Here is a 13,645-nt window from a genome sequence, read left to right on the forward strand (position 1 = left end):
TAACAATTTGGAGAGAGTTATTCTAACTATAACACAAGTATCCTATTTGTTGATATCATTAGGGATGGTAGTTTCAACAAAAATATTTACTAAATTATGAAATCAACAATAAGATCCATCTGAAGTGAAAATTAATAAGATATTGTAGCAATTTGGCAAGCAGTTTTCAAGAATGAAAAATAAAATTTTATAAAAGAAATTACAAAAATATGAAGTCAAAAATAACATTTTTTACCAAAAATTAAAAAATGATCGTCACAAATTTGACTGACTTACTATGATTGGGTAATAAAAGCCACCTGTATCATGATGGCCTAAACAAACAGACACAATTCAGCTTGTCATTTATTAAGAAGTATAAAATTGCATTTTTCACCAAAATTAAAGAAATCACCCAAGGTCTACATATAATATAACGAAAAAATTGGAATTGCATTTTCAAAAAGTCAAAAACTGCATTTTTAAACTAAAAATGACAAGAATATTCATTAAAATTATATCGCCACAAAATTAACTTTGAGAGAGAGCCACCCATAACAAATAGTTTTCAACAGGAAGTCTAAATCAGATGAGGTCGTCGGACAAGAGTAAATGAATAGATAAATATGAATGGTCAGGGCATATCATAAATATAGCTCTGAAACAGCATTCATTAAAACAAAATGGCCACAGTTGGCCATTTTAAATGTGATCTAAACCATACAACATGCGAAAAGGTTCCATAGTATTAGAACACAGTGTGAAAACTATGTATTAACAGATATTGTGCACATACTCACACAAATAAATAATTGTCTTTGACTGTAAAATGTTTTGACACAGCACCTTTTCTTGGTTCTGGATCCACTCGTAGAGTTGTATACGCAATGTTGGCTGTGTAATTATTTGTGAAAGGCACCTTTAACTCACTACAAAAAGAGAAATGTTGGCTGGGTTACTTGTGAGAAGCATCTTTAACTCAACACAAAAGGAGAAATGTTGCAATGTTGGCTTGTGAAAAGCACCTTAACTCATTACAAAAAGAGAAATGTCGCTTGTCATATAAATGTAATGAATAGTACTATGCTTGTCATATGGATGTAATGAATAGTACTATGCTTGTGATATGGATGTAATAAATAGTACTATGCTTGTCATATGGATGTAATGAATAGTACTATGCTTGTCATATGGATGTAATGAATAGTACTATGCTTGTCATATGGATGCAATGAATAGTACTATGCTTGTCATATGGATGTAATGAATAGTACTATGCTTGTCATATGGATGTAATGAATAGTACTATGCTTGTCATATGGATGTAATGAATAGTACTATGCTTGTCATATGGATGTAATGAATAGTACTATGCTTGTCATATAGATGTAATGAATAGTACTATGCTTGTCATATGGATGTAATAAATAGTACTATGCTTGTCATATGGATGTAATAAATAGTACTATGCTTGTCATATGGATATAATAAATAGTACTATGCTTGTCATATGGATGTAATAAATAGTACTATGCTTGTCATATGGATGTAATGAATAGTACTATGCTTGTCATATGGATGTAATGAATAGTACTATGCTTGTCATATGGATGTAATGAATAGTACTATGCTTGTCATATGGATGTAATGAATAGTACTATGCTTGTCATATGGATGTAATAAATAGTACTATGCTTGTGATATGGATGTAATGAATAGTACTATGCTTGTGATATGGATGTAATGAATAGTACTATGCTTGTCATATGGATGTAATGGTACTATGCTTGTGATATGGATGTAATGAATAGTACTATGCTTGTCATATGGATGTAATGAATAGTACTATGCTTGTCATATGGATGTAATGAATAGTACTATGCTTGTGATATGGATGTAATGAATAGTACTATGCTTGTCATATGGATGTAATGAATAGTACTATGCTTGTGATATGGATGTAATGAATAGTACTATGCTTGTCGTATGGATGTAATGAATAGTACTATGCTTGTCGTATGGATGTAATGAATAGTACTATGCTTGTCATATGGATGTAATGAATAGTACTATGCTTGTGATATGGATGTAATGAATAGTACTATGCTTGTCATATGGATGTAATGAATAGTACTATGCTTGTCGTATGGATGTAATGAATAGTACTATGCTTGTGATATGGATGTAATGAATAGTACTATGCTTGTCATATGGATGTAATGAATAGTACTATGCTTGTCGTATGGATGTAATGAATAGTACTATGCTTGTCGTATGGATGTAATGAATAGTACTATGCTTGTCATATGGATGTAATGAATAGTACTATGCTTGTCATATGGATGTAATAAATAGTACTATGCTTGTCATATGGATGTAATAAATAGTACTATGCTTGTCATATGGATGTAGTGAATAGTACTATGCTTGTCATATGGATGTAATGAATAGTACTATGCTTGTCATATGGATGTAATGAATAGTACTATGCTTGTGATATGGATGTAATGAATAGTACTATGCTTGTGATATGGATGTAATGAATAGTACTATGCTTGTGATATGGATGTAATGAATAGTACTATGCTTGTGATATGGATGTAATGAATAGTACTATGCCTGTCATATGGATGTAATGAATAGTACTATGCTTGTCATATGGATGTAATGAATAGTACTATGCTTGTCATATGGATGTAATAAATAGTACTATGCTTGTCATATGGATGTAATGAATAGTACTATGCTTGTCATATGGATGTAATGAATAGTACTATGCTCGTCATATGGATGTAATGAATAGTACTATGCTTGTCATATGGATGTAATGAATAGTACTATGCTTGTCATATGGATGTAATGAATAGTACTATGCTTGTCATATGGATGTAATGAATAGTACTATGCTTGTCATATGGATGTAATGAATAGTACTATGCTTGTCATATGGATGTAATGAATAGTACTATGCTTGTGATATGGATGTAATGAATAGTACTATGCTTGTGATATGGATGTAATGAATAGTACTATGCTTGTGATATGGATGTAATGAATAGTACTATGCTTGTGATATGGATGTAATGAATAGTACTATGCCTGTCATATGGATGTAATGAATAGTACTATGCTTGTCATATGGATGTAATGAATAGTACTATGCTTGTCATATGGATGTAATAAATAGTACTATGCTTGTCATATGGATGTAATGAATAGTACTATGCTTGTCATATGGATGTAATGAATAGTACTATGCTCGTCATATGGATGTAATGAATAGTACTATGCTTGTCATATGGATGTAATGAATAGTACTATGCTTGTCATATGGATGTAATGAATAGTACTATGCTTGTCATATGGATGTAATGAATAGTACTATGCTTGTCATATGGATGTAATGAATAGTACTATGCTTGTGATATGGATGTAATGAATAGTACTATGCCTGTCATATGGATGTAATGAATAGTACTATGCTTGTCATATGGATGTAATGAATAGTACTATGCTTGTCATATGGATGTAATAAATAGTACTATGCTTGTCATATGGATGTAATGAATAGTACTATGCTTGTCATATGGATGTAATGAATAGTACTATGCTTGTGATATGGATGTAATGAATAGTACTATGCTTGTCATATGGATGTAATGAATAGTACTATGCTTGTCATATGGATGTAATGAATAGTACTATGCTTGTCATATGGATGTAATGAATAGTACTATGCTTGTCATATGGATGTAATGAATAGTACTATGCTTGTCATATGGATGTAATGAATAGTACTATGCTTGTCATATGGATGTAATGAATAGTACTATGCTTGTCATATGGATGTAATGAATAGTACTATGCTTGTCATATGGATGTAATGAATAGTACTATGCTTGTCATATGGATGTAATGAATAGTACTATGCTTGTCATATGGATGTAATGAATATTACTATGCTTGTCATATGGATGTAATGAATAGTACTATGCTTGTCGTATGGATGTAATGAATAGTACTATGCTTGTCATATGGATGTAATGAATAGTACTATGCTTGTCATATGGATGTAATGAATAGTACTATGCTTGTCATATGGATGTAATGAATAGTACTATGCTTGTCGTATGGATGTAATGAATAGTACTATGCTTGTCGTATGGATGTAATGAATAGTACTATGCTTGTCATATGGATGTAATGAATAGTACTATGCTTGTCGTATGGATGTAATGAATAGTACTATGCTTGTCATATGGATGTAATGAATAGTACTATGCTTGTCGTATGGATGTAATGAATAGTACTATGCTTGTCGTATGGATGTAATGAATAGTACTATGCTTGTCATATGGATGTAATGAATAGTACTATGCTTGTCGTATGGATGTAATGAATAGTACTATGCTTGTCGTATTGATGTAATGAATAGTACTATGCTTGTCATATGGATGTAATGAATAGTACTATGCTTGTCATATGGATGTAATGAATAGTACTATGCTTGTCGTATGGATGTAATGAATAGTACTATGCTTGTGATATGGATGTAATGTATAGTACTATGCTTTTCATATGGATGTAATGAATAGTACTATGCTTGTGATATGGATGTAATGAATAGTACTATGCTTTTCATATGGATGTAATGAATAGAACTATGCTTGTCATATGGATGTAATGAATAGTACTATGCTTGTCGTATGGATGTAATGAATAGTACTATGCTTGTGATATGGATGTAATGAATAGTACTATGCTTTTCATATGGATGTAATGAATAGTACTATGCTTGTCATATGGATGTAATGAATAGTACTATGCTTGTCATATGGATGTAATGAATAGTACTATGCTTGTCATATGGATGTAATGAATAGTACTATGCTTGTGATATGGATGTAATGAATAGTACTATGCTTGTCATATGGATGTAATGAATAGTACTATGCTTGTCATATGGATGTAATGAATAGTACTATGCTTGTCATATGGATGTAATGAATAGTACTATGCTTGTCGTATGGATGTAATGAATAGTACTATGCTTGTCATATGGATGTAATGAATAGTACTATGTTTGTGATATGGATGTAATGAATAGTACTATGCTTGTCATATGGATGTAATGAATAGTACTATGCTTGTGATATGGATGTAATGAATAGTACTATGCTTGTCATATGGATGTAATGAATAGTACTATGCCTGTCATATGGATGTAATGAATAGTACTATGCTTGTCATATGGATGTAATGAATAGTACTATGCTTGTCATATGGATGTAATAAATAGTACTATGCTTGTCATATGGATGTAATGAATAGTACTATGCTTGTCATATGGATGTAATGAATAGTACTATGCTTGTCATATGGATGTAATGAATAGTACTATGCTTGTCATATGGATGTAATGAATAGTACTATGCTTGTCATATGGATGTAATGAATAGTACTATGCTTGTCATATGGATGTAATAAATAGTACTATGCTTGTCATATGGATGTAATGAATAGTACTATGCTTGTCATATGGATGTAATGAATAGTACTATGCTTGTCATATGGATGTAATGAATAGTACTATGCTTGTCATATGGATGTAATGAATAGTACTATGCTTGTCGTATGGATGTAATGAATAGTACTATGCTTGTGATATGGATGTAATAAATAGTACTATGCTTGTCATATGGATGTAATGAATAGTACTATGCTTGTCATATGGATGTAATGAATAGTACTATGCTTGTCGTATGGATGTAATGAATAGTACTATGCTTGTGATATGGATGTAATGAATAGTACTATGCTTGTCATATAGATGTAATGAATAGTACTATGCTTGTCATATGGATGTAATGAATTGTACTATGCTTGTGATATGGATGTAATGAATAGTACTATGCTTGTCGTATGGATGTAATGAATAGTACTATGCTTGTGATATGGATGTAATGAATAGTACTATGCTTGTCATATAGATGTAATGAATAGTACTATGCTTTGTCATATGGATGTAATGAATAGTACTATGCTTGTGATATGGATGTAATGAATAGTACTATGCTTGTCATATGGATGTAATGAATTGTACTATGCTTGTGATATGGATGTAATGAATAGTACTATGCTTGTCATATGGATGTAATGAATTGTACTATGCTTGTGATATGGATGTAATGAATAGTACTATGCTTGTCATATAGATGTAATGAATAGTACTATGCTTGTCATATGGATGTAATGAATTGTACTATGCTTGTCATATGGATGTAATGAATAGTACTATGCTTGTCATATGGATGTAATAAATAGTACTATGCTTGTGATATGGATGTAATGAATAGTACTATGCTTGTCATATGGATGTAATGAATAGTACTATGCTTGTCATATGGATGTAATGAATAGTACTATGCTTGTCATATGGATGTAATGAATAGTACTATGCTTGTCATATGGATGTAATGAATAGTACTATGCTTGTCATATGGATGTAATGAATAGTACTATGCTTGTCGTATGGATGTAATGAATAGTACTATGCTTGTGATATGGATGTAATAAATAGTACTATGCTTGTCATATGGATGTAATGAATAGTACTATGCTTGTCATATAGATGTAATAAATAGTACTATGCTTGTCATATGGATGTAATGAATAGTACTATGCTTGTCGTATGGATGTAATGAATAGTACTATGCTTGTCGTATGGATGTAATGAATAGTACTATGCTTGTGATATGGATGTAATGAATAGTACTATGCTTGTCATATGGATGTAATGAATAGTACTATGCTTGTCGTATGGATGTAATGAATAGTACTATGCTTGTCGTATGGATGTAATGAATAGTACTATGCTTGTCATATGGATGTAATAAATAGTACTATGCTTGTCATATGGATGTAATAAATAGTACTATGCTTGTCATATGGATGTAGTGAATAGTACTATGCTTGTCATATGGATGTAATGAATAGTACTATGCTTGTCATATGGATGTAATGAATAGTACTATGCTTGTCATATGGATGTAATGAATAGTACTATGCTTGTGATATGGATGTAATGAATAGTACTATGCTTGTGATATGGATGTAATGAATAGTACTATGCTTGTCATATGGATGTAATGAATAGTACTATGCTTGTCATATGGATGTAATGAATAGTACTATGCTTGTGATATGGATGTAATGAATAGTACTATGCTTGTCATATGGATGTAATGAATAGTACTATGCTTGTCATATGGATGTAATGAATAGTACTATGCTTGTCATATGGATGTAATGAATAGTACTATGCTTGTGATATGGATGTAATGAATAGTACTATGCTTGTCATATGGATGTAATGAATAGTACTATGCTTGTGATATGGATGTAATGAATAGTACTATGCTTGTCATATGGATGTAATGAATAGTACTATGCTTGTGATATGGATGTAATGAATAGTACTATGCTTGTCATATGGATGTAATGAATAGTACTATGCTTGTCATATGGATGTAATGAATAGTACTATGCTTGTCGTATGGATGTAATGAATAGTACTATGCTTGTCATATGGATGTAATGAATAGTACTATGCTTGTCATATGGATGTAATGAATAGTACTATGCTTGTCATATGGATGCAATGAATAGTACTATGCTTGTCATAGGGATGCAATGAATAGTACTATGCTTGTCATATGGATGTAATGAATAGTACTATGCTTGTCATATGGATGTAATAAATAGTACTATGCTTGTCATATGGATGTAATGAATAGTACTATGCTTGTCATATGGATGAAATGAATAGTACTATGCTTGTCAATGGATGTAATGAATAGTACTATGCTTGTGATATGGATGTAATGAATAGTACTATGCTTGTCATATGGATGTAATGAATAGTACTGTGCTTGTCATATGGATGTAATGAATAGTACTATGCTTGTCGTATGGATGTAATGAATAGTACTATGCTTGTGATATGGATGTAATGAATAGTACTATGCTTGTGATATGGATGTAATGAATAGTACTATGCTTGTGATATGGATGTAATGAATAGTACTATGCTTGTGATATGGATGTAATGAATAGTACTATGCTTGTCATATGGATGTAATGAATAGTACTATGCTTGTCATATGGATGTAATGAATAGTACTATGCTTGTTATATGGATGTAATGAATAGTACTATGCTTGTCATATGGATGTAATGAATAGTACTATGCTTGTCATATGGATGTAATGAATAGTACTATGCTTGTCATATGGATGTAATGAATAGTACTATGCTTGTCATATGGATGTAATGAATAGTACTATGCTTGTCATATGGATGTAATGAATAGTACTATGCTTGTCATATGGATGCAATGAATAGTACTATGCTTGTCATATGGATGTAATGAATAGTACTATGCTTTTCATATGGATGTAATGAATAGTACTATGCTTGTCATATGGATGTAATGAATAGTACTATGCTTGTCATATGGATGTAATGAATAGTACTATGCTTTTCATATGGATGTAATGAATAGTACTATGCTTGTCATATGGATGTAATGAATAGTACTATGCTTGTGATATGGATGTAATGAATAGTACTATGCTTGTCATATGGATGTAATGAATAGTACTATGCTTGTCGTATGGATGTAATGAATAGTACTATGCTTGTCGTATGGATGTAATGAATAGTACTATGCTTGTCATATGGATGTAATGAATAGTACTATGCTTGTCATATGGATGTAATGAATAGTATTATGCTTGTCATATGGATGCAATGAATAGTACTATGCTTGTCATATGGATGTAATGAATAGTACTATGCATGTCATATGGATGTAATGAATAGTACTATGCTTGTCATATGGATGTAATGAATAGTACTATGCTTGTCATATGGATGTAATGAATAGTACTATGCTTGTCATATGGATGTAATGAATAGTACTATGCTTGTCGTATGGATGTAATGAATAGTACTATGCTTGTCATATGGATGTAATGAATAGTACTATGCTTGTCATATGGATGTAATGAATAGTACTATGCTTGTCATATGGATGCAATGAATAGTACTATGCTTGTCATATGGATGCAATGAATAGTACTATGCTTGTCATATGGATGTAATGAATAGTACTATGCTTGTCATATGGATGTAATAAATAGTACTATGCTTGTCATATGGATGTAATGAATAGTACTATGCTTGTCATATGGATGAAATGAATAGTACTATGCTTGTCAATGGATGTAATGAATAGTACTATGCTTGTGATATGGATGTAATGAATAGTACTATGCTTGTCATATGGATGTAATGAATAGTACTGTGCTTGTCATATGGATGTAATGAATAGTACTATGCTTGTCGTATGGATGTAATGAATAGTACTATGCTTGTGATATGGATGTAATGAATAGTACTATGCTTGTGATATGGATGTAATGAATAGTACTATGCTTGTGATATGGATGTAATGAATAGTACTATGCTTGTGATATGGATGTAATGAATAGTACTATGCTTGTCATATGGATGTAATGAATAGTACTATGCTTGTCATATGGATGTAATGAATAGTACTATGCTTGTTATATGGATGTAATGAATAGTACTATGCTTGTCATATGGATGTAATGAATAGTACTATGCTTGTCATATGGATGTAATGAATAGTACTATGCTTGTCAAATGGATGTAATGAATAGTACTATGCTTGTCATATGGATGTAATGAATAGTACTATGCTTGTCATATGGATGTAATGAATAGTACTATGCTTGTCATATGGATGCAATGAATAGTACTATGCTTGTCATATGGATGTAATGAATAGTACTATGCTTTTCATATGGATGTAATGAATAGTACTATGCTTGTCATATGGATGTAATGAATAGTACTATGCTTGTTATATGGATGTAATGAATAGTACTATGCTTGTCATATGGATGTAATGAATAGTACTATGCTTGTCATATGGATGTAATGAATAGTACTATGCTTGTCATATGGATGTAATGAATAGTACTATGCTTGTCATATGTATGTAATGAATAGTACTATGCTTGTCATATGGATGTAATGAATAGTACTATGCTTGTCATATGGATGCAATGAATAGTACTATGCTTGTGATATGGATGTAATGAATAGTACTATGCTTTTCATATGGATGTAATGAATAGTACTATGCTTGTCATATGGATGTAATGAATAGTACTATGCTTGTGATATGGATGTAATGAATAGTACTATGCTTGTCATATGGATGTAATGAATAGTACTATGCTTGTCGTATGGATGTAATGAATAGTACTATGCTTGTCGTATGGATGTAATGAATAGTACTATGCTTGTCGTATGGATGTAATGAATAGTACTATGCTTGTCATATGGATGTAATGAATAGTACTATGCTTGTCATATGGATGTAATGAATAGTATTATGCTTGTCATATGGATGCAATGAATAGTACTATGCTTGTCATATGGATGTAATGAATAGTACTATGCATGTCATATGGATGTAATGAATAGTACTATGCTTGTCATATGGATGTAATGAATAGTACTATGCTTGTCATATGGATGTAATGAATAGTACTATGCTTGTCATATGGATGTAATGAATAGTACTATGCTTGTCATATGGATGTAATGAATAGTACTGTGCTTGTCATATGGATGTAATGAATAGTACTATGCTTGTCGTATGGATGTAATGAATAGTACTATGCTTGTGATATGGATGTAATGAATAGTACTATGCTTGTCATATGGATGTAATGAATAGTACTATGCTTGTCATATGGATGTAATGAATAGTACTATGCTTGTGATATGGATGTAATGAATAGTACTATGCTTGTCATATGGATGTAATGAATAGTACTATGCTTGTCATATGGATGTAATGAATAGTACTATGCTTGTTATATGGATGTAATGAATAGTACTATGCTTGTCATATGGATGTAATGAATAGTACTATGCTTGTCATATGGATGTAATGAATAGTACTATGCTTGTCATATGGATGTAATGAATAGTACTATGCTTGTCATATGGATGTAATGAATAGTACTATGCTTGTCATATGGATGTAATGAATAGTACTATGCTTGTGATATGGATGTAATGAATAGTACTATGCTTTTCATATGGATGTAATGAATAGTACTATGCTTGTCATATGGATGTAATGAATAGTACTATGCTTGTCATATGGATGTAATGAATAGTACTATGCTTGTCATATGGATGTAATGAATAGTACTATGCTTGTCATATGGATGCAATGAATAGTACTATGCTTGTCATATGGATGCAATGAATAGTACTATGCTTGCCATATGGATGCAATGAATAGTACTATGCTTGCCATATGGATGTAATGAATAGTACTATGCTTGTCATATGGATGTAATGAATAGTACTATGCTTGTCATATGGATGTAATGAATAGTACTATGCTTGTCATATGGATGTAATGAATAGTACTATGCTTGCCATATGGATGTAATGAATAGTACTATGCTTGCCATATGGATGTAATGAATAGTACTATGCTTGTCATATGGATGTAATGAATAGTACTATGCTTGTCATATGGATGTAATGAATAGTACTATGCTTGTCATATGGATGTAATGAATAGTACTATGCTTGTCATATGGATGTAATGAATAGTACTATGCTTGTCATATGGATGTAATGAATAGTACTATGCTTGTCATATGGATGTAATGAATAGTACTATGCTTGTCATATGGATGTAATGAATAGTACTATGCTTGTCATATGGATGTAATGAATAGTACTATGCTTGTCATATGGATGTAATGAATATTACTATGCTTGTCATATGGATGTAATGAATAGTACTATGCTTGTCGTATGAATGTAATGAATAGTACTATGCTTGTCATATGGATGTAATGAATAGTACTATGCTTGTCATATGGATGTAATGAATAGTACTATGCTTGTCGTATGGATGTAATGAATAGTACTATGCTTGTCGTATGGATGTAATGAATAGTACTATGCTTGTCATATGGATGTAATGAATAGTACTATGCTTGTCGTATGGATGTAATGAATAGTACTATGCTTGTCATATGGATGTAATGTATAGTACTATGCTTGTCATATGGATGTAATGAATAGTACTATGCTTGTCATATGGATGTAATGAATAGTACTATGCTTGTCATATGGATGTAATGAATAGTACTATGCTTGTCATATGGATGTAATGAATAGTACTATGCTTGTCATATGGATGTAATGAATAGTACTATGCTTGTCGTATGGATGTAATGAATAGTACTATGCTTGTGATATGGATGTAATAAATAGTACTATGCTTGTCATATGGATGTAATGAATAGTACTATGCTTGTCATATAGATGTAATAAATAGTACTATGCTTGTCATATGGATGTAATGAATAGTACTATGCTTGTCGTATGGATGTAATGAATAGTACTATGCTTGTGATATGGATGTAATGAATAGTACTATGCTTGTCGTATGGATGTAATGAATAGTACTATGCTTGTCGTATGGATGTAATGAATAGTACTATGCTTGTCGTATGGATGTAATGAATAGTACTATGCTTGTCATATGGATGTAATAAATAGTACTATGCTTGTCATATGGATGTAATAAATAGTACTATGCTTGTCATATGGATGTAGTGAATAGTACTATGCTTGTCATATGGATGTAATGAATAGTACTATGCTTGTCATATGGATGTAATGAATAGTACTATGCTTGTGATATGGATGTAATGAATAGTACTATGCTTGTGATATGGATGTAATGAATAGTACTATGCTTGTCATATGGATGTAATGAATAGTACTATGCTTGTCGTATGGATGTAATGAATAGTACTATGCTTGTCGTATGGATGTAATGAATAGTACTATGCTTGTCATATGGATGTAATAAATAGTACTATGCTTGTCATATGGATGTAATGAATAGTACTATGCTTGTCGTATGGATGTAATGAATAGTACTATGCTTGTCATATGGATGTAATAAATAGTACTATGCTTGTCATATGGATGTAATAAATAGTACTATGCTTGTCATATGGATGTAGTGAATAGTACTATGCTTGTCATATGGATGTAATGAATAGTACTATGCTTGTCATATGGATGTAATGAATAGTACTATGCTTGTGATATGGATGTAATGAATAGTACTATGCTTGTGATATGGATGTAATGAATAGTACTATGCTTGTCATATGGATGTAATGAATAGTACTATGCTTGTCATATGGATGTAATGAATAGTACTATGCTTGAGATATGGATGTAATGAATAGTACTATGCTTGTGATATGGATGTAATGAATAGTACTATGCTTGTCATATGGATGTAATGAATAGTACTATGCTTGTCATATGGATGTAATGAATAGTACTATGCTTGTCATATGGATGTAATGAATAGTACTATGCTTGTGATATGGATGTAATGAATAGTACTATGCTTGTCATATGGATGTAATGAATAGTACTATGCTTGTGATATGGATGTATTGAATAGTACTATGCTTGTCATATGGATGTAATGAATAGTACTATGCTTGTGATA

At 31.4% G+C, this 13,645-nt stretch overlaps 1 protein-coding gene across 2 annotated transcripts in view; it reads right to left on the bottom strand.

Moving 5' to 3' along the window:
* The window catches only part of LOC146747459 (uncharacterized), a 28,432-nt gene that overhangs the window by 568 nt on the left and 14,219 nt on the right, over positions 1-13,645 (bottom strand). Inside the window, exon 2 of one of the 2 annotated variants that reach the window (XR_014928934.1) lies at positions 826-908. Coding sequence is in view for 1 of the 2 variants with exons in the window: in XM_085496733.1 (XP_085352859.1) it covers positions 780-908 (129 nt within the window). In the remaining variant the exon portion in view is untranslated. Of the gene's footprint in view, positions 1-779; positions 909-13,645 lie in introns of both variants that reach the window. The other variant, XM_085496733.1, reaches the window with a different exon arrangement.

This window comes from Saccoglossus kowalevskii, chromosome 3 (assembly GCF_978046115.1).
Source record: "Saccoglossus kowalevskii chromosome 3, keSacKowa6.1, whole genome shotgun sequence".
Lineage (NCBI taxonomy): Eukaryota > Metazoa > Hemichordata > Enteropneusta > Harrimaniidae > Saccoglossus > Saccoglossus kowalevskii.